Source organism: Micropterus salmoides, unplaced genomic scaffold (genome assembly GCF_014851395.1).
Source record: "Micropterus salmoides isolate LMB-PRFRI ecotype aquatic unplaced genomic scaffold, ASM1485139v1 Ms_hic_scaffold_18, whole genome shotgun sequence".
Classification (NCBI taxonomy): domain Eukaryota; kingdom Metazoa; phylum Chordata; class Actinopteri; order Centrarchiformes; family Centrarchidae; genus Micropterus; species Micropterus salmoides.
The window spans coordinates 28878215-28899035 of record NW_024040928.1 but is presented as its reverse complement, the minus strand read 5'-3'; the positions used below and the strand labels follow the sequence as shown (position 1 = coordinate 28899035).

The 20821-nt window shown below is 41.8% G+C and overlaps 2 protein-coding genes and 1 long non-coding RNA gene across 3 annotated transcripts; 1 reads left to right on the top strand and 2 right to left on the bottom strand.

The window, feature by feature from the left end:
* The first annotated feature begins 606 nt into the window (after nucleotides 1-606).
* hey2 (hes-related family bHLH transcription factor with YRPW motif 2) lies at nucleotides 607-12612 on the top strand. The gene is made up of 5 exons (XM_038726709.1): nucleotides 607-1309; nucleotides 3519-3597; nucleotides 3687-3770; nucleotides 4495-4576; nucleotides 10539-12612. Exons 1-5 carry the CDS (start codon nucleotides 1224-1226, stop codon nucleotides 11264-11266), a joined length of 1059 nt encoding a protein of 352 aa, XP_038582637.1. The 5' UTR covers nucleotides 607-1223; the 3' UTR covers nucleotides 11267-12612.
* Nucleotides 4331-6471, bottom strand: LOC119908827. Its single transcript, XR_005445345.1, has 2 exons — nucleotides 4656-6471; nucleotides 4331-4561 (listed from the first exon to the last, which is right to left on the bottom strand). It is a non-coding gene; the product is annotated as an uncharacterized LOC119908827 (long non-coding RNA).
* Nucleotides 12613-16768: 4156 nt separating the features above from the next.
* Nucleotides 16769-20612, bottom strand: LOC119908826 (lactoylglutathione lyase-like). The gene is made up of 6 exons (XM_038726710.1): nucleotides 20484-20612; nucleotides 19353-19435; nucleotides 19095-19235; nucleotides 18775-18842; nucleotides 18516-18605; nucleotides 16769-17477 (listed from the first exon to the last, which is right to left on the bottom strand). The coding sequence occupies exons 1-6, from the start codon at nucleotides 20553-20555 to the stop codon at nucleotides 17383-17385; spliced, it is 549 nt and encodes a 182-aa protein (XP_038582638.1). The 5' UTR covers nucleotides 20556-20612; the 3' UTR covers nucleotides 16769-17382.
* Nucleotides 20613-20821: the final 209 nt, after the last annotated feature.

The following is a 20821-nucleotide window of genomic DNA, read 5'->3' as shown; positions in this document are numbered from 1 at the left end:
CTGTGAGGACGTATTTTCCAGCTGATCCAAGGAGGGTTTAAAAAGTTTATTTAGCTGAAGAAGGAGGAGGATTTGGTATTTTAATTTACCATCCTTTACCACAACACCTGGAGATACATGGTATTCACTGGACAGGAAGGGTGTGAAAATACAAAGTATAATATTTGTCTCTGAGATGCAGTAGAAGTATAAAGAAGTACAAGAACCACAAATTCGTTCTTGAGCAGGCTAAATGTACTAAAGTCCACCGCTGGAGAACAGCAGATCCAAAATAGAGTGGAGGAGTTTAAAGAGAAGTTAAAGAAAAGTCCAGAGTTCATACAACTCAGAAAGAAGAAGAAGAAGAAAGTTGACGGATGGGTTCAGCTGCATCAGTCCAGTCTGAAACCTTCTGCCTTATATAATGGGTATTTTTTGACCGTCAGAAGTGGCCTCATTCCCATGCGCGCGCACACTCCGTCTGAACCAGAAAAGTCGGTATTATCAGGAGAGGAGGACCAGCCCTGCCTGAATGCAGACTGCAGAAATCTTCCATCTCCAATTTGTGTTTGAGTGCACGTGGGCGGGTCCACTGTGTGCGTGCGTGCGTGTGTGTGTGTGGCTCCCAGGCTCCGTGGGAAAGCTCCAACTGAGAAGGAGGAGGCGGCTGAGGACGCACCGGCCACCAGTCCAGTCTGCAGCCGACACACAGGCCACCTGCCCCGGACTATTCAGCGGACACTCACCGCTTGAAAACAACATCTGAAAAGCTCCGGAGAAATCCTGAACATTATTTAAAATACTGCAGAAAGTAAAAACAGCCAGAAGGGAAGATTTGAACCATGTTCCGCAGTTTTTCTGTTTGCTGATGTCGGAAAACTGTTCTTTTTTTCTTTTTTTTTTTACAAGTCTTTTTTGAGTTGTTTTTTGGGGGGGATGAATTATTAATTTTATATTTCTGCAAGAGGAAAAACTTTTGTGGCTGTCGGTTTTACTTTCTGGGAAGGGAACTAACTTGAAACTTCACCAACTCCTGGATGAAAAGATCAGGATAAATCTCCTGTAAACAGCGCCTTTCAGGTTCATTTCATTCTCTAAAATATATCACAGGAAAGATCGGAAAAGGAGTTTGCTTTTGGTTTTTTGTTATTCAGAAGGGAAGAAACTTTATTTTGAACTTTAATAAACCTCCACGTCTCCTCCTCACGGGAGAAGACAGTCAGCCCTCCCCGCCTTCACGCACCATGAAGCGGCCTTGTGAGGACAGCAGCTCGGCCGAAAGTGAGGTGGAGGAGCCCATCGATGTGGGCAAAGAGAGCATTTATCCAGGGTGAGTTAGGAGGAAGGTGTACCTGTTTCTTCATCATCATATTTTTGTATGAAAAGCTTCAGTCGCATTTAATAAAATCTATTATAATCTGTTATATTAAATGTAAGTTATCGTGCTAAGTTGCAATGCTTGAAATGAAAAGAGTCTGCAGAGCATCAGAATCTTTATATTTTTAATGGCAATGCAGTTTTTTTTAATTTGTACAAATGTTAAAAGATCAAGATATATTCAAACATTTAAAGCTACCTGCTCCACTTCAAAATGTTTTTATTATTTTTATTTTGGTTTTCTGCAGAACAACTTCTACCTGCATCATCTAACAAATCAGAGCCATTTAAATAGATCAATCTGTATAATATACAGGCTCCAAACCACACATTCTTCCTCATTTGTCTTTTTTAATCTAGTATTCTTGTAAACTAAAAGATAAACATAAATTAAAAAACATTTTCTAAATACTGCTTACTAGTATGAAAGTTAAAGCACATCTCCAGCACTCTCCAAATACAGTAACTGTAATAGATAAGAAGGAAACTGATTAACTGGTCGATTAGAAGGAATAAAAAACATGTTTTTAATGCTTTTAATGTTCCATATCATCAGTCTGTGAGGTTCAGCTGGACTGACGTTAAAGTCATTTTGTGAAGAAGTATTATAACTCCTCTACATCTACACTTAAACTACTCACTTCTTGCATGTCCTACATTTCCCAGAATCCACTTCCAACCTCCAACAAAAAGGGGGGTCTCTTCAAAAGAGGCAGGTGGAAAACAGTGTTGGAAGAAGTTATCAGATTAAATAAAAGCACCACAGAGTGAAAATACTCCACTACAAGTTAACGGCCTTACTGTAAAAAGGTGTAAGTATTATTAGCAACATGTACTTAAAGTATCATAAAGCAGAAAGAGTCTTATACTATATTATTATATTATTATATTATTACAACTGATGATAATTTAGGTACTTTTGACTATTTTATACTATGTATTAATACTATATATTTTTGACTATGGGTTTAATCTCAATGCCTCAAATTTCATAAACTGTGCAGCTACAATATTTCCCTTTGAAATAAGGCGGAACACTAAAGTAGCATAATGTGTAGGAAAGTACAAGTACCTTAGATTTGTACAACAGTAATTGAATAGTAGTTAGTAGCAGAATATAAAGTACAGAAAAGACGATGAGAGGAGAGAGACACACGAAACTCCTCCTGGTGTCTGAAGTGATCATCATGTCCGCTCCCTTCAGAGGAACAAATCCACCAGAGAAGAAGAAGATGGGTCATATTTCATCTTTGCAAAATGTCGTTACACATTTCCTGCTTTTTAAAAACATTTGCTGGCAGTGGAGGAAGTACTCCTTTAATTACTTAAAAGTAGAAACACCATCAAAACGTGACTACGGAGATATTATCAACAAAAAGGATCAAAAGTAAAAGTACACGCTCCTTTCACAGTGTTATATTATTATAGAATATTATATTATTCACTGCAAATACATGAAAGAGCATTTTAATGTTGCCCAATTTAAATACTTTGTATAGTACTGGGTAGATTTGTAGAACAGTACTGCATCATATAATGTATGTCAAATACATGTAGTGGAGTATAAAGTAACAGAAAATGGAAATACGTAAGTACAAGTAGGCCTATGTCAAAACTGTAATTCAGAAAAGTACTTGTGTTACATTCCACTACTCGTATTTGCTGCAGTCAAAACTCTACTACAGCTACTGGCAACATCTGGATGTGGTGTCTGGGAAAAAAACAAACCACAAAAATGTTTTTCCAGATATTCAATATTCCACAACTGATTGATTTTCTACAAAATCCTGAGTGATTATTTCCCCAAAATGTCCATAAAACACAGAAAAATCCACACATTTGAAGAACTTCTTACTGAATAAAATACTAGTTGTCTTTCGTCCAGTGGCTGCAGATTTCCTTTGTCTTATTTGCCCACTTTTAATTATAATAATAATAATAATAATAATAATAATAGTCATCTTAATTTATAGAACACTTTTAAAAAAGCATTTTACAAAGTGCTTGCACATGTGCAAACACAAGACAACACTGATACAACAGAGAACATGATACACGATGAGCATTTTGTAGCAGCAGGATCCTCTTCTGTGGGTCAATATTATTATATTAACATTATTTCATGTATTGATTGAATTATTATTTTGGTTTGCTTTTTTCAGGCACACGAAGGCGTCCTTTATAAGGTGCGGATCACCGACCACCACCACTCAAGTGATGGCGAGGAAGAAACGCAGAGGGGTAAAAGTTATTACTTGTATTAATAAAGGAAAAGGATTTACAGTTCAGAGATACTTTGGGGTTTTTAATAGTTTCCTTTTATTTATTAGATCATCGAGAAGAGACGCAGAGACAGAATCAACAACAGTCTGCTGGAATTACGGCGGCTCGTCCCCACAGCCTTCGAGAAGCAGGTGAGAATCTGTTTGTTTCTGTAGAACCAACCCAGAAGTTCATCAGGACCCAAACAGAACCAATAAATAAATCCTTTAGGCCAGTCTTTCTAAAGCAAAGTGGTTTCTCCCAGGTTAGGGGACGACACGGGGTAGACCTTCAGATAAACCTTTTTTAAATTTGCTGTCATGGTTGTTTTATTCGTTATGTGGGAAAACACCACAAGTTCGTTTCACTCTGTGCAATGAAAATATCTGAACAAGCTTGATAGCTATGTCATTAATGGATCAATGTGTTCCCACTGTTTTGAACAAGAGAACAAGAGAACTGTCTGCAAACCATAGCGAGAGAAAGACTTGTACATCGGGAAACAGCAATAAACTGTGTTCCACTTTTATGGACTACTTCAGACAAACTTGATATATCATCACAAAATGAATGAGCTTTTAGCAGTGATGATTATTGCCACCAATTATTCCCATTCTTGCAGAGCAAAGCTGCCTGATGTCGTAAAAGAATGCCTTTTTTTACCTAACTGTGATCTGGGAACAATGCTCAACATCTGCAAAAAACCACCATGTATTCTAACATTTCATTTATTTGACCGGCTTTATTCAGTCTGGATGTATTAAAGGTGCATTAACCAGAGAATCCAGCTGCTGTTGTGTTTGTACACAATAAAGAGCTGCTGAGCTTTCCATCTTTCAGCTGCACCCTTCTGTAACGTCTGGTTTCTTTCATCAGGGTTCAGCTAAACTGGAGAAGGCTGAGATTCTGCAGATGACTGTGGACCATCTGAAGGTGCTGCAGGCTACAGGAGGGAAAGGTGAGCAGAGTATACATTAACACTTAAACAACTATATCTCCTTCAGATCTGCGCTGTGTGTGCGTTGACCATCGCTCACAGTTGTCGCGTTGTGTTGCCTCTCACGTGTTTACTTCATCCACCAACAAAAGCTGCAAAGCAAAACCTGTTCTCAGTTTAATGTGTTTGTCTCTCTGTGATCTTTGCAGTACAAAGTACTTAACAGCAGGTATCTCCGCTCAGAACGTGCAGGCTGCTGGTCGTTGTCTTTATATTGCGTTGAAGTGCAGCCCGTTGCTCGTTCTTTGAAGTCAGGTTGGTTTGGTGTGGCCCGTCAGTCAAACAGCCCGTCAGTTATTGTGTGAGTGTGTGACAGAGGGAGGTGTTGAGTCCATGGGAAAGCGCTGCAGGGAGAAAAGCACCACTTGACCCTGAGCAGCAGTGTTTGCTTTCATAAAGCCATCATGGCGGTGGTGGTGAGGGGGGGTTGGCGTTGGCTGCGTTCACAGGCCGTCTCTCTGCAGCGTTTGTTTGGGTTCACCAGCAGCAGCGTGGATCTGTGTTGGGCAAGTTACTCTGGAAGTGTAATAAATGTCTTTTTACTTTTGGAGGTTGCTTTGGATAAAAGCATGACTCATTTTTATCATTTCTATTTTTAGATTCTCAGACTGTGACACAATAAAGGCAGTAGCTGCTTCCAGCTGTGGAAAGAACGTTCTCCTGTAGCTGACCTCATTCACGTCAAGGACGATTTAGTGTAATAATAACAAACTTTATTTGTAGAGCTCTTATCAAAACAGTGCTTTCACAGAAGATAAGAACATTAAAATCATAAAAGACAACAATAAAATAGAATGAAAATGGTGCTAATCAAGATTTATATTTAATAATGTAACAATTATTACGATTACTATTATTCAATAATTAGGCTAATAATTCAAGTTACATCATCCTCAGGTACCTGTCTTGAAATAAGAGAAATTGAGAGCTAATTAGCTAATTCATTCTCTTTAAATATACAAAAATAAACCATTAATTAGTGCTACATGGAAGAGATTGATAAAACCAGCATGTATATACAAAAGCAGTTATTTATTATTTATTTATTCCATGTGAGTGCGCAGGAGCACATGTGGTAAAACAGAGGGTGGTTAAGGCCAAATAGAATCTGTATTTCTGTGTAAAGGTGCCAAGTTAAAAGAAGTTAGTTAGCATCTGTTACCGATTTATCAGTGGCTGAGAAGTGCTGTTACATAATCTTATTTGCAGAAGCTACACAGTCCTGTGCTTAGCCATGTTAATGTTGCAGCTGAGCTATGTGACGCTGCGCGGTGCCCAGGTTCGTTACCAGTCCATGCTAGATGTTAGCTGGCAGGTCCGCTGTGGGGCCAGGCGGCGAGGAGTCGTTTAGTCTTCTCTGTGTTGTGAGGTCCGGCCGCTCTGTCTGTTCTCCTTAGAGTCAACTGAACTGGGTTCAGGTAAACCAATGACACAAAAGGGGCTGTCTTTTCATGGTGTGGTCTTTGTTAAGGGAAATCTTGATGCTCCAGCATTTAAGACTTTCAGTTTGTGTTTGGCCTTGTGACAGTAGAGAGCCTAAGTCCCTCCCCTTTCAGTGGACCACCATGGGACCTTACAAAATATGTACGGTAGTCAACGGCAAGAGACAACTAATTTATTGATCCTGTTTAAATTGTGCTCTGATTTACAATAAAGATTTAAAAGTTGAGGTATAAGACTGTGAAAATACGTAATTACAAAGACCACAAACCCAAAAGCGTATGTGACGTAACTTTTGCTCTCAATGACTGAAGCTAACGTCACTGAAACTAACGTCACTGAAGCTAACGTCACTGAAGCTAACGTCACTGAAGCCTAATGTCACTGAAGCTAACGTCACTAAAGCTAACGGCACTGAAGCTAACGTCACTGAAACTAACGTCACTGAAGCTAACGTCACTGAAGCTAACGTCACTGAAGCCTAATGTCACTGAAGCTAACGTTACTGAAGCTAACGTCACTGAAGCTAACGTCACTGAAGCTAACGTTAATGAAGCTAACATCACTGAAGCTAATATTACTGAAGCTAACGTCACTGAAGCTAACGTCACTGAAGCTAACGTCACTGAAGCTAACGTCACTGAAGCCTAATGTCACTGAAGCTAACGTTAATGAAGCTAACGGCACTGAAGCTAACGTTAATGAAGCTAACATCACTGAAGCTAACATTACTGAAGCTAACGTCACTGAAACTAACGTCACTGAAGCTAATGTTACTGAAGCTAACGTCACTGAAACTAACGTCACTGAAGCTAACGTCACTGAAACTAACTTCACTGAAGCCTAATGTCACTGAAGCTAACGTTAATGAAGCTAACGTCACTGAAACTAATGTCACTGAAGCTAACGTCACTGAAACTAACGTCACTGAAGCCTAATGTCACTGAAGCTAACGTTAATGAAGCTAACGTCACTGAAGCTAACGTCACTGAAGCTAACGTCACTGAAGCTAACGTCACTAAAGCTAACGTCACTGAAGCTAACGTCACTGAAGCTAACGTCACTGAAACTAACGTCACTGAAGCTAACGTCAATGAAGCTAACGTCACTGAAGCTAACGTTAATGAAGCTAACATCACTGAAGCTAATATTACTGAAGCTAACGTCACTGAAACTAACGTCACTGAAGCTAACGTCACTAAAGCTAACGTCACTAAAGCTAACGTCACTGAAGCCTAATGTCACTGAAGCTAACGGCACTGAAGCTAACGTTAATGAAGCTAACGTTAATGAAGCTAACATCACTGAAGCTAACGTCACTGAAGCTAACGTCACTGAAACTAACGTCACTGAAGCTAACGTCACTGAAACTAACTTCACTGAAGCCTAATGTCACTGAAGCTAACGTTAATGAAGCTAACGTCACTGAAACTAACGTCACTGAAGCTAACGTCACTGAAACTAACGTCACTGAAGCCTAATGTCACTGAAGCTAACGTTAATGAAGCTAACGTCACTGAAGCTAACGTTACTGAAGCTAACGTCACTGAAGCTAACGTTACTGAAGCTAACGTCGCAGAACGCCCAGGTGTGGATGATGTGGTAAAAGGGCTTGAGAGTCGTTGGATTAAACACATCGGGTGAGATATATTTCTGCATGGAACACAGCTAAGTTATCTAATTAGCAGCAACCAAGCAATGAACGTTAGCTTAGCATTACCGCGCTAAAGTGTCGGTGATGTATATTGTGCGAGATGAGAGATGTAGTACATTGTTTTCACGACATGTAACGACATGTAACTTTACTGATTTATGACAAAATGCAACTTTCTTTACGGACAAAATTATCTTTTAACTTGACAAACATCATATGTGTAACTCGGGGCTCAGTTCAAACAGGATCAAAAAGCAAGTTGTCTCTCGCCATTGACTACCGTACATATTGTTTCCGAAATAAGGTCCCATGTTGTTCCTCTATGCCCCCGTGCACAAAGCCAGCTCCATAAAGAAATGGTTTTCCCAGTTTGGTGTAGAGGAACCTGACTGGCCCGCACAGATCCCTGATCCAACACCTTTGGGATGAACGAGAACGTAGATAGCGGGCCAGACCCTCTCGTCCAACATCAAAATGAATGGGAAACATTTCCTACAGACAATCTCCAAAATCCTGCTGAAAGCCTTCCCAGAAGAGGGGAAGCTGTTGCACAGGGGGGACCAGCTCTATATCACTGTCTATGGTTTTAGAATGGGATGTCATAAAAGTAATGTGTAGGTGTCCCAGTACTTTTATCCATATAGAGTATCTAAAGTAGGACCTTGTGTCGCGGCTGTGAGATCACAACGTTCTGCTTGGTGTCCGGTCTGAGGGTCCAAGCTGGGAGGCCGCTGTGGCTGGCGGGTCCGTCCAGATGTGGAGCGTAACCGAGGGAGTCGAGATGAAGAGGGTGGAACGAGAGAGAGAGAACAGACCTTTAGGTGTCTGAGGTCACAGGTCACTGACCAATCGAGGTTGCAGCTGGGTCTCCGGGCTGAGTGTGGGACCTTTTGGAGGAATTCTGGGAAACGTAGTTCAATGACTCGCATGACAAAAGTTCGGTTAAGATCACAAACTTCACCTTTGTGAGGTTTCTGTGACCCCAATACTGGGAAAGACTACAGGCCTAACCATGGTTGGAATTACAGGGGAGATTGGGGAGGTCTGACCCCGCTAATTAAGGCCCCCCAAAAGAGGCAAAAACAACAGTTTTGGGAGGGTCAATTGTCGATTGTCAGGTTTCCCAAAATTACATATAAGACCGTCTGAAAGTCCTAGTCCAGGGACAGGCGTACTAGATCTTCGGTATGTCACGTGACGTTTAACACCGTTTAACTTTGTGCAACAGTCGCAGTTTGATTAAGTTTAGGAAAGGATTTTAAATAAGTACATTACGTAAGTCTCGGCACATACAGTAAGTCATTACCTTTGACTTCCTTTCCCACGGGCATGGTTTGAATTACATGGGGATTCGGGGGGTCGGACCCCACCTAATTAAAGCTTGGACCCGCCCAACAGAGGCAAAAACAACAGTTCAGGGGGGTCTTTCTTACCTGTTATTGTAATATTACAATATATTTCCCATATTCACGCCTTAAATTCAGGAATCTTGAAGTACGATTTCTGACACCCCTAAAATGGGCCGTGCCATTTCCTAACCTTGCCGTTAGTTGAACGTCTTATCTGCCTGCATCCAGCTGAGTGCATCACATGCTAATGGAGACACTGTAGGTTAAATCAGTAGTTTTAATACACTCATCTTTCCTACCTTCAGAGTTTCGTAATTAGCATTTATTTGATGTTAGCTAGCTGAGAGCCCACCCTCTCATTACCATTATGTCATTTCATGTTTTATGTAATTGTCAGCTAACACCGGTGCTTAGGCATGAGCAGTGAAACTGAGGATTAGTTATTGTAGATACAGATTTTGACATTAATATCCATCCAGCCATCGTCAACCGCTTATCCTGCGTACAGGGTCGCGGGGGGGGCTGGAGCCAATCCCAGCTGACATCGGGTGAAAGGCGGGGTACACCCTGGACAGGTCGCCAGTCCATCGCAGGGCCACACATAGACAAACAACCAGTCACGCTCACCTAGGCCGCATGTCTTTGGACGGAGGGAGAACCCGCGACCTTCTTGCTGTGAGGCAACAGTGCTAACCACTGCACCACCGTGCCGCCCTGACATCAATATAGAGTTTATAATTTCATTTCAAGTATTTTGTGAGTCTTTCTACAATAAGCATGATATTTGTTTTCACTCTGGAGTCCAGGAGTTTCACCTGGCTAGGTAAATGTTAAAATCTAGGTTTGTTATTTCAAGTGTATTCAGTTTTATTTATATAGCGCCAATTCATAACAAAAGTCAACTTATTGCACTTTTTATATAGAGCAGGTCTAGACAGTTCTCTGTTTGATATTATTTACAGAGACCCAAAGATTCCCAATTCCCCAGCAGTGTATGACTACGGCTTTATTGAACGCAGATTACATTTCGTTCACAGTAAACATGAGCAGGAGGAAAGGAGAACTTTGCTAAAAGAAGTAGAAACTTAAACTTGAAATGATAAGAATTACAGATGATAACGCAGACTTTTATGATAGCGTCTTTGGTTCTGGTTCAGAATCGTGTGGGTCTGTGTTTGAGCGTTTCGATGGCCTGCTGTTGTGTTTTGCTCTGGAATACTTGGTGACCTCTGACTACAAAAGTTGTTGTGTGGTACGGGGCGCCCATCAGCTCGTCATCTGCAGACTGCACGCGTTAGTTAAATAAGCGAGTATATTGTGAGCATTGTAAGATTTTAGTTCACTGAAGCAGATGTTTCAGTATCTGAACACCGAGAAATATTAAAAAAAAACATCATGAAAGCACTTTTATCAGCCTGTCGTTATGGAAACTGTATTGATCTAACATACCGTATTTGACCATCTCTCTGTGTGTCTGTAGGTTATTTTGACGCCCACGCTCTGGCCCTGGACTTCCTGTCTCTGGGTTTTAGGGAGTGTGTGACGGAGGTTTCCCGCTACCTGAGCGCCGTGGAGGGCCTGGACTCCATCGACCCGCTGCGCTCCCGCCTCCTCTCCCACCTCGCCTCCTGCGCCTCGCAGCGCGACGCCGCGGCCCTCACCATGACCTCCCACTCGCACCATCACCACCAGCAGCAGCCTCACCCTTTACCTCACCCCTTCCCCTCCCATCACTGGGCCGCTGCGGCCGCTGCCGTCGCCACCGCCGCTGCCTTCAGGCCTCTGCCGGCCGCCATGGCGCAGTACGGACTGAGCGGGCTTCCGGTTTCTCCTGATGCCGGAGGAGGTGGAGCCCCCCAGAGGCTGGTGGAGTTGTCAAAACGCAGTGTAGCCTCTTCATTTTCCTCCTACGCAGACTCCTCCTCCTCTCCTTCCTCCTCCTCCTCCTCCTCCTCCTCTCTCGTGCTCCCCTGCACCTCCGCTCCTCTCTCCACCTCCCTCCTCTCCCTCTCTGCGTCGTTTCCCATCACCCTCCACGGAGGTTTCCCCGTCCTCCCTCCCTCCTCCTTCACCTCCTCCGCCGCCACTGCCAGTCCTCCCATCTCCTCCTCCTCCTCCTCCTCCTCCTCCCAGACTCCTCACAGCAGCAGCAGCAGCAGCAGCAGTAAACCCTACAGACCGTGGGGAACCGAGGTCGGAGCTTTCTGACTGTTTCCCCGCTAACTGTCAGTTTTAACAGCCAAGTGAACTCATGACTTACAAACAGAGATTTACCAGCTGGTTTTTAACACTTGACCCGAGCAAACAGTTCTAACAACTTGTTCCACCTGCTGATTTCACAAAGTGACCAGTTCTGACACTTCGACCCCGAGAACAGAAACGTACGGCTTAATTTGTGGCCTTTCTTCTTTCTAGTCAGAGTTCCTGACCTGTTTTAACATCAACTTCAGTGGATGTTTCGTTCTTGAGATTTAAAACTCGCTTACTGTTGAGGAACCTTAAATCCCAACCCGTTCTCACTCTCGTCACAGACGGACACATGGTCAAGACCCATCGCCGTCAGTTTTTGACGGTAAAGGCAGGTATATGATATTTAACAGAAAAGACTGAGTAAGGACGTGGATGGAGGGCCAGAACCCGGACTTTAAACCATGACAACGGGGTTCGTGTCCCGTGTGAAACAAAAAGTCAACATTAAATATTTTTATTGAAGTTACATGAGTTACGTAAATTGGGTAAGTTACGCAAGGGACTTACGTTAACCCAAACCGTGACCTTTTTCTAACTTTGACCAAGTAGTTTTTGTGGCTAAAACTAACCGAGCTGTAACGTTTCACGATTTTAATAAGGTGCCGTTTCAAAATGCTAATGTTTTATTTTGAAAGTCTAACCGGACGTTGCATATTTGTTGTTTGTTGGAGCCTTTAAAGTGATGCTTAAGGGGCACCCAGGGCGTTAAAAAGCGACGCCAAATGGCTTTGACCAAGCGTCAATATGTGACGAGTCGGGAGTGACGATGTGTTTTAAATCCCTCCACTGAAGTCTGAATTTTTCTTATTGTCATCAAATCCCAGTTCAGTCCTTCTAAACTGAACACACGATGAGACCCAAACAGAACTATAACAAGTACCCAAATACTCACTACAGCACCAGACGTGGATTCATCCGCCGCTGAAAATAGTCCCCAACAAACGCACTATTTCTTCCTGTTTGATAACAGTGAGCAGCTGCTTAGGAAATTTACTGAAACTTTATTAAACATGAAACTACATATCTGTGAGGTGTTTGCTGAGAGCCGCGGACAGGAAGTCAGAACGTTTTAAGGGGCGGACAAACACGTTGTTGGTTTTAAGTCATTTTCATGGGATATTTCTAACAATAACAAAAAGTATAATTACACCCGATGAAGAGATAATCAGTTCACTGATGTTTAACCAAACTAACAAGAATGGACACTTTTTGAAGATAATCTATTAACTGAGAATAAAACCAGTATAATCTCAGATAACCGTGTGCTCAGACTGGGGTGAAGATTAAAAAAACACTAAACCTTTTCCACTGTTTTTGTTATTTGTGCTTTACATGTAAAAACTGAATTCACCATCAAACCTCTCTGATTCTCTGTGTGCCTTTTTACAAATAAACATACAAAAGTAACAAAATTGCTGCAGTCGTGAAAAGGGCAGCTGTTTTTATGATTTCTGTTGGATGTTTTTAAAATGATTTGTTCTGCTTTGTACAGCTTCAAAGCCTGAAATCTAAAACTCCAGTGTGTTTGTAACTTTTATCTCCTTGAAGGAACAGTTCAGTACACTTGCCTGTTTACTTGCTGAGAGTATGAAGTTAGAGGAGGAGATTATCTTAGTATAAAGACTGGAAACAGGGGCAAACAGCTATTCTGGTCTCTGGTTGTGGACTACAAACTGTCGCCGCTGCACTCCCCGGAGAAATATTGTCAAATTTGTTGGGACACGCGATCTCAGAAAGAAGCAGTTTTGCAGCTGCATTATACATTTGAAGGTTGTATTCAGACTGACTGAAAAAAATGAAAAATAGACCAATCACACATGAACGATCAACACGGTTCCTGTACAGCTGGTTAGGCCTCTATTCGTTATTAAAAAGCAGAACAGTGGGGCTCAGCTAAGTAACATCACATTAGGAACAATCCACAGCCGACATTTATCTGGATTTATTTTAGGTTTTGGAAAGAGAATAAATCGTATTTCTCATTTCAACCTCTCTGGGTAGCGACTGTAACTATTACAAGATGCCCCAGAAACAGCGTTTGACCAGATCTTAGAAAAATACGGCCAAAAAAAAGGAAAGAAAACAACTCTTTTTGCATTAAAGTCAAAGTAGCGCAGCCATGAAAGCATCGGACCTCAGTTAGAGCGAGTCCTACACTGCGCTGTGATTGGCCAGCTGTGTATTCGGGGCGTGGCTTAGCGAAGGGTCAATTGTCGATTGTCTGGTTTCCCAAACCGTCTGGATCTTCTGAGTAAAGTGTGCTTAATTGGCGTCATCCACCTCACCACCTTCTTACACAGACTTTGTCGCTCTTTAAACTACGTCACCTGACTTCTTCTGCCACTAGAGGTCGCTGGCTCGTAATAAGCTGCTGCATTATCTGTTCTGTGGTATGGACCATCACTAAAAAGCCTCGCCCTTAAGCAAAACCTGGGCCGGTTGGGCCATTAAGCCCAACGCAATCGGACGTCTTCTTGCAGCCAGTGGAGTCGCCCCCTGCTGGGCATTAGAAAGAATGCAGGTTTAAAACACTTATGTATTGGCTTCACTTTTCAGACCTGGAGGTTGCCGCCCGTCTGAAACAAGCTGGAAGCATCCGGTCTGAGACGCGAACCTTAAACGGAAGTCCATTAAACCTGCATTCTGTCGAACGTCCAGCAGGGGGCGACTTTAGAAATTATGGTAAAATGTTACTACTTGTCAGCTGATTTATTCCCTCAGTAAACACTTTCCTGATGAGTTTATGGTCTCAGTCGCTAGTTTCAAGTCTTCTTCAACACAGCGTGATGGTCATTTAGTAAATTATGGTCCCATTTAGAGGAACAGAGACCAGGAAGCAGGGGGGGCTTCAGGCTGGGATCTACAGTGACTCGTACCCACGGCACTGTGTACATTTAACCAGCGCCGTTGAAAAAGTCGGCTGTTCACTTTAATTTTAAGCTTGTTGTTTAAGCTTGTTTCTTTTAAACTGCCCTCGAGCAACATTCAACACTTCTATGCAAGCTGGGAAACACGATTGAACCAGCTTCAAAGTTCATTGTCAGTCAACAGTCTCACCACAAGGTCCATTTAGTAGCTCGTTGGAGCTTTTGATCATATCACAGATCTTCCACAGGAGATCGAATCTGTCACGTGGTCATGCAGATTTCTTTCTGAGCACTTTAAAAGGACCAGGTTGGCTTTAAAAGCTCAGGTAAAGTCTTCAGAAGAACTACAAACTCCATCTGCTGTGGAAGATCATGTGGTATGAAAGAAAGCTCCTGAACGTTTTTCACTTCTTGTGCCTTTAACTAAAAGGTATCTATGAGTAACCAAGTTGGGAAAGTGCTGCAGAATCAAACGGCACACACACACACACACGTTAATCCACGTCTCCTTTGCTTTCATCTTGCAGTTGATTTACACACTGAAATCACTGTTGCACCCGTTAAATCCTCCCAGAGAAGAACACGGCGTCATTTCCAGCTGAATGGAGGATTAAAGGCTGACAGGCCTGGGAACAGCCTCGCAGGCCGTAAATCCGCCCCGGTCAGCCGACACGGTTCTCACGCCGGGACGCCGCTTTGATGTGACCGGCGGTAAATTGGGTGACATGAGCCGGTCAGCGCTTTACATGCAGACACACAGAGAGGCAGACAAAACAGGACGGATAACAAACTGGAGGACAGAAAGCAAATCAGGAGAACAGAGTCAGAGACAGGGTTTTCTATAAGGACCGTTTGAATCATGATTTCCAGTTGAAACACTTTTTAATTAGCTTTGGCCCGCAGACAGTGAGCACTGATTTGGTGTTTGAAAGTTTTTCACTGTCCTCCATGTTTTAAGAAATTATCAAAACCGCTGAAGCTGAAATAACGTCTTTTTTTTATTCCACACGTTCTTGTCAAATCCCGGCGCCTACATGATCTACAATGCAACTGAGCTGCTTGGATGTTTAACGTAAAACTTTAATTAACAGCTCGGGTTTTTATTCGCTTCAATCAACAGGCCTTTAATTCCCTTTGCACAAAAGCCTTGATGAAGACGTGCTATCAAGTTGTTTATTTCAAACAGTGTAAATATTGTTGGATAAAAATTACTCTTTTTTTTCATCTCTCTTGTTCACCACACCGGTTAAATAAAAAAACAACATTTCTTCTGGCTGCCCCTCTTCTCACTGAAGTAAAATTATCCTCTGTTTCATCACAACTTTTGAAGTTATTTGATCAAAGCCATTCTGGCCTAAATTGATCTAATTTTTTTGTCTTTTAAAATAAGATGTAACTATTTTTATTGTGTTCAATTTATATATATATATATATATATATATACACACACACACACACACACACACACACACACTGTATATTTACATTAAGGGGAGCCTTAAGATAAGTTATGCAATTGCTTAGAGTGAAAGATTTTTATAGTTTTTGGTTAAAGTAGTAAAATGCTCGATTAGCATGTTTGGGGTCAGCATGGTTTAATGTCTGGAATTAAGACGCAACTTTATCGCTGCATTACCAACCAGGCAAACTGTGCAACTGCCCCAAAAGCAACAGTTCACTGTGTGTCAGTTTAGTTAGTTAGTAGGAACTTGCACCACTAAATGTAAAATATGGGTTGTGCATTATTACAAAATCTCTTGGACCTCTGTCAGTATTTTAGCGTACACTGTGCTCACATGCTGTATTTAGACTTAATTGTCCCCAAGGAGAGATTAGTTTTTACCACACTGCACACATCAGAGAACAACAGTTCACCCTCAGGCCAGTTCAGCGAGGCCTTTTATTTAAGGCAGCAATATGATTTTTAGATAATTTATTAAATAAAGTTGTGTTTCATCAAATTACCACGAAGTAAAACCTGGGTAGTATTTCCACTAGAGGAGCACTGAGCCGCCTCTTGTTTCTGGGCAACCATAGACAAAACTGCTTATATGAATACAGATTTTTTACAGAGCATACAGAGTTAATCATTTTACTCACCCTGTGATGGAGAGAGGCCCATAGAATAATTCATAAGAACATTAAAGATCAAAAAACTGTGTTTTTATGTTTAGAGAAAATCTTACGCATGTGTTAGAGCTTTAGGAAGTTACAATATGAGGCTATACTGTTGCATGACGTTACTCTTAAACTGCTGGATGACACAAATTTGTTAAAATGGCAGGGACGGGGTCATTTGAGCCAAAAGACCTGGGGGAAGTTGAGCCTGATATTTTACTGCTATTTTACTTTACATCCTTCTGCATCGCCGAAATGATGCGACATCATGCATTTTAGAGCAGAAACCATCATGTCATGCTTCTATAAATGGAAGTCAGACCGGCTTCAACTCCTCTTGTGGGTTTGGACAGCGCAGTGGGAGAGGAACAAAAAGGGGAAGTCCGTTCATCAGCTGGCACGAGACATGACGATCAGCAGGATGGCTTTAAAGTGATACACGGATGTGAAACAACCAGGAGACATGGCTGCGGTGTTTTATTATCTAAGTGCAATTTAATGGTCAGTTTGCACGATGAAATGACATTAGTGTGGCTCATCCTACCCCTCATGTGGGGCAAGTTCAGCCGAGAGTCCACTCTTTTTTTGGAAAGCCATATTTTGAAAACAGTTTATTTTAGATCTAAACTGATTATTCCCAGGGACGCACCACATCCTAAAATATATGCACATATTTTAGTTGGAGACATTACTGTCATGTCCTCGCTTTAAAGACGCTTCAAGTAAAAACTGGCTCACCTCACCCCGCTCTCCCCTACATTTCATTCATGTGCAACCCACTCAATCTGTGTTTAGTGCTCATTAGCAAACGTTAGCAAGTTAACACAGTAAACTAAGACGGTGAACATGACAAATACCTGCTGAACGTCGGCATGTTAGCATGTTCATGACAGACAAAAACTTTGTGTGTTTGTTTTTTAGAAAAGGAGAAGCCAGATAAGTCGCTGAGCAACATAACAACAGGAGCTGGACGTAGATCAGAGTTTAAATGCAGGTGTCAAAGGGCTCTCATATAAACGAAGTCATAGCAGCGATTCAGCAGCGTTATCCAACCGCGATGCCCTCAATGTTTCCCAGCATGTCTCTGTGTTAAGGTGACATTAAGGACACCATTTTTTTTGGACTAAAAATCTCAATATAGTAGCCGTCAGGGTCCTGAATGAAGGCCAGGTCCTTCATTTTACCTGTGAGACAGGAAAGTAGTGGTAGTTAATATCATGGCAAACACACACACACACACACTGACCTCCTAAATTCCCTGAAGACTAGATCCAGACCTGAAGTTTAACTCTAAATCTTTCTGTGACTGTCACCACAACACGAGTAACCACAAGTACCTCGAGCCCACAAACCTTTCAAACGCACAACCTGCCTGAGCTCCAGCTGAATCTGAGCTCCACCTCCTGGTGGAAACTTAGATCATCCAACAGCAACGCGCGTGGGAGACGTAGAGACATTTATTAAAGAAAAATAAAACTCTGAACACTAAATATACAATATTAAACATTTAAAAATCTAGACTTTTTCAAGCCCTGATTTCCAGACTGGATTTACAGGCTGCTTTGTTTGACTGTTAGTTGCTAACAGACATGAATCCACAAGGAAAACAGACGAAACTCAAGAGATGAAACATATATATATAAACCAAGGTTACTGTTCTCAGTAAAATCAGTGGATGTGAAACAGTCCTCAATCTACAGTAAAACCCCAAACATATAAAACATGTTGCATCAAAGTCCTGTCCTGTAAATTTCTGAATTCTTCCTCCAGCTTTATTTATTTTCTTTTTGTCATCAAATTCCATGACAAGACAAAAAAACAAGTCCTGCGTGTCTCACAGCCTGATGTCTCCTGTCTGAGCCATGAAGCTCCATTTTTAGTTATGCTACACAGTAAGTAAAGAAACTTAAGTTACTTCACGTGAGTAACCTAGTTACTTTAAATCAAACCACAATCTTTTCCTAAACCTAACCAAATGGCAACATTTCATGTCAACCACTAGTTTATTTTGAAAGTCTAATCGAAGTTGCGTATTTATTCGTGCTGTCTTGACTGCAGAGCCCTACATTTGCAAAAAACAACGTTAAAGGGAGGTCAGGGCGTCAGAAAGTGACGCTTTCGTTGACACTACGGGTATAAATAACAAAAACCTGATTCTTGAATCCGTCTGAAATATTTAAGAGCGACAGTATCTACCCGACGTGTGACTAAAAAGAACTCACCTGAGTCCGGTTTCTTCACAAATGTTACTCTTTGCTCTTCAAAAAATTTGCAGGCAGCGTAAACATCAGGAACAGCGATGCCAATATGACCTGCAACAAGAGAGCAGGTTACACGCAAAGAAAACAGCCAGCTCATCTGGAACTGAAACCATACAGCTAAATCCACTAAACCTTACTAAGTAGGCTTATTAAAATAATATATTAAAGCAGTTTACTTGTTTAATACCAGTTAAATCTACATAAAACATCTTCTTCTCACCAAATCCGTGCGGCGTGGTGTTCCCATTGTGGTAGGACAGACTCTCATCTGACTCTGAGCCCCAGTTACTGACAGACAGAGAAATAAAAACACGTTCACTGTCATAAAGTGTCCTGTAGTGATTTATATTTAAACGTGTATTTTATAGTCTCCTAAGTGTGGTCTTGCTTTCATCATCTATTGGTTTTGATGTGTGCTTTATTGTCTTTACACTTGTTAAAGCACTTTGTAACTTGTTTATGAAAAGTTCTCTACAAATAAAAATTATAATTATTATTATTATTATTATCGTTATTTGGTGCAGTGGTCGTCTCACGTACTGTATGAGCTCTATGGTGGCTCTGCAGGAGAAAGTCCACGCTGTCCTCTCTTTGATGTCCTTCGGGATGTCCGACTTGTCCTCGTAACCCAGGATGTAGTGGGTGAAACGCATCGAAGGAAAGTCGATTTTCTGGAGCAAGCTGGAAACCCACAGAGAGAGGAGCTGATCAGAGCGGGAATAAAGTCTGGTGTTGATAGACAGCTTCCTGACAGAGAACAGTTAAAGTCTGGGGTGCAGGATCAGACCGAGGACTCACGTCATGCCCAGGATTCGGGTGTAGAAGTCCAGAGATCTCGCTGGCTCTTTGACCCTCAGCATCGTCTGCTGCATCATGTAGTCCTGCAGAAACCAAAGTCATCACGAGAGACATTAAACCTTAAAGCTGCACTAATCGAGATCTCTCTATGAACAAATCCTCCCATTGTTATCACCAACTCTGCAGCTCTAAGTTTTTAAGCTCATAGTTTATGTTGAGCCTCAGTGTTTCCAGCAGCTGTTGCCGTACAGGAGCTGCTCAGCAGGAAGCAGCAGGCAGACACAGTTAGAGACCAGCTGAAGAGCAACAGAGCTAACACAAAGAGAATACTTATATTCATCAGGTGGAGTTAGCTGCTCAATACTAAAAAGCTCCGTACAGTGACACCTTTCATTTCATCACACTTCATCCATAGTTAACAAAAAAATCATCAAAGAGCAGCTTTAAACAAATACAAATAACACACACACTACATAAAAACCTGAATGATCGGTTCAATTCCAAAAGTTCCTTCACAGACAGAGATTTTTGTCTTCCTTCAGTAGAGGTTAATGGAATTTCATTGGTGGTGCTTTAAAAAATAATAATTGTTTTGTTTTTTATTTAACAGCAACAACTCTCTGGCTCATCTACAAACTTCCCTGCGAACTACTTTCCTATTGAAAAGCTCGCACTGTGCATCTGCGGATGATCCAGAATATCCTGGACGCCTTTTCTGGAAAGACAAGTTGACTTTTTCGACTGTCATGTGAGATTTAAGGTGGAAATCTCAGATGTGGATATTTCAAAATCCTTTGGAACTACCTGCATGACCTGGTAACATATGACTAACTTTGGATTTGGGTGATCTGCCTCGTTTTTAGGCTGTATAGGAGCACAAATCCTGCTCTGATTCTAATGTAACACTGAAGAGTGGAGGTTTCTGCAGCTCAACACACAACAAAATGTCAAAGTATGCATACTGGCCGTCTGGCCTGTAGGCGTGTGCAGGTCTAAAGTCACAAATGACTGTGAACAGGTTTGACTGCGTTGCAACCCCACCTCACAGACTGGATCTTCTGCCAGAGTAGTAAAATAAAACAACTTCTGTCTTTCTCAACATGAAGTTGATATTAAAAACCAAACACTCACCTTGGTGATGGGATTTCCTTCTTTGCAGGCAGCAGACGCAGCCTCGTCTGATAGTCCTCCTTTGGCCTCCATGGCTCTGAGACCAGACTGAATCAGCTACAGATTCCTACACACTCTCAGGTCTCCACCTATGTGCTGCCTTCAAGTGCTGCTCGTAAAATTGTGCTTCTGAGGTGTGATTTTGTGCTTTTGAGTATGAAGACATGGATTCATTACAAAAAAAGTTTGTTTTATTTGTTTTTGTTGTTGGTCTTTGTCTCTCTATGCAGATGGTTTGGGTTTCCCCCTAAACATAGTTTCCATGCCTTCATCTCTGGGCCCGTTGTGCAACTTATCTT

Coding starts and splice junctions, on each gene's coding strand:
- hey2 (XM_038726709.1), top strand. CDS start 1,224: ATGAAGCGGCCTTGTGAGGACAGCAGCTCGGCCGAAAGTGAGGTGGAG. Junction 1,310..3,518: donor AAAGAGAGCATTTATCCAGG/GTGAGTTAGGAG, acceptor TGCTTTTTTCAG/GCACACGAAGGCGTCCTTTA. Junction 3,598..3,686: donor CGAGGAAGAAACGCAGAGGG/GTAAAAGTTATT, acceptor TTTATTTATTAG/ATCATCGAGAAGAGACGCAG.
- LOC119908826 (XM_038726710.1), bottom strand. CDS start 20,555: ATGGAGGCCAAAGGAGGACTATCAGACGAGGCTGCGTCTGCTGCCTGC. Junction 19,436..20,483: donor AAGGAAATCCCATCACCAAG/GTGAGTGTTTGG, acceptor TGGTTTCTGCAG/GACTACATGATGCAGCAGAC. Junction 19,236..19,352: donor ACCCGAATCCTGGGCATGAC/GTGAGTCCTCGG, acceptor GTGGGTTTCCAG/CTTGCTCCAGAAAATCGACT.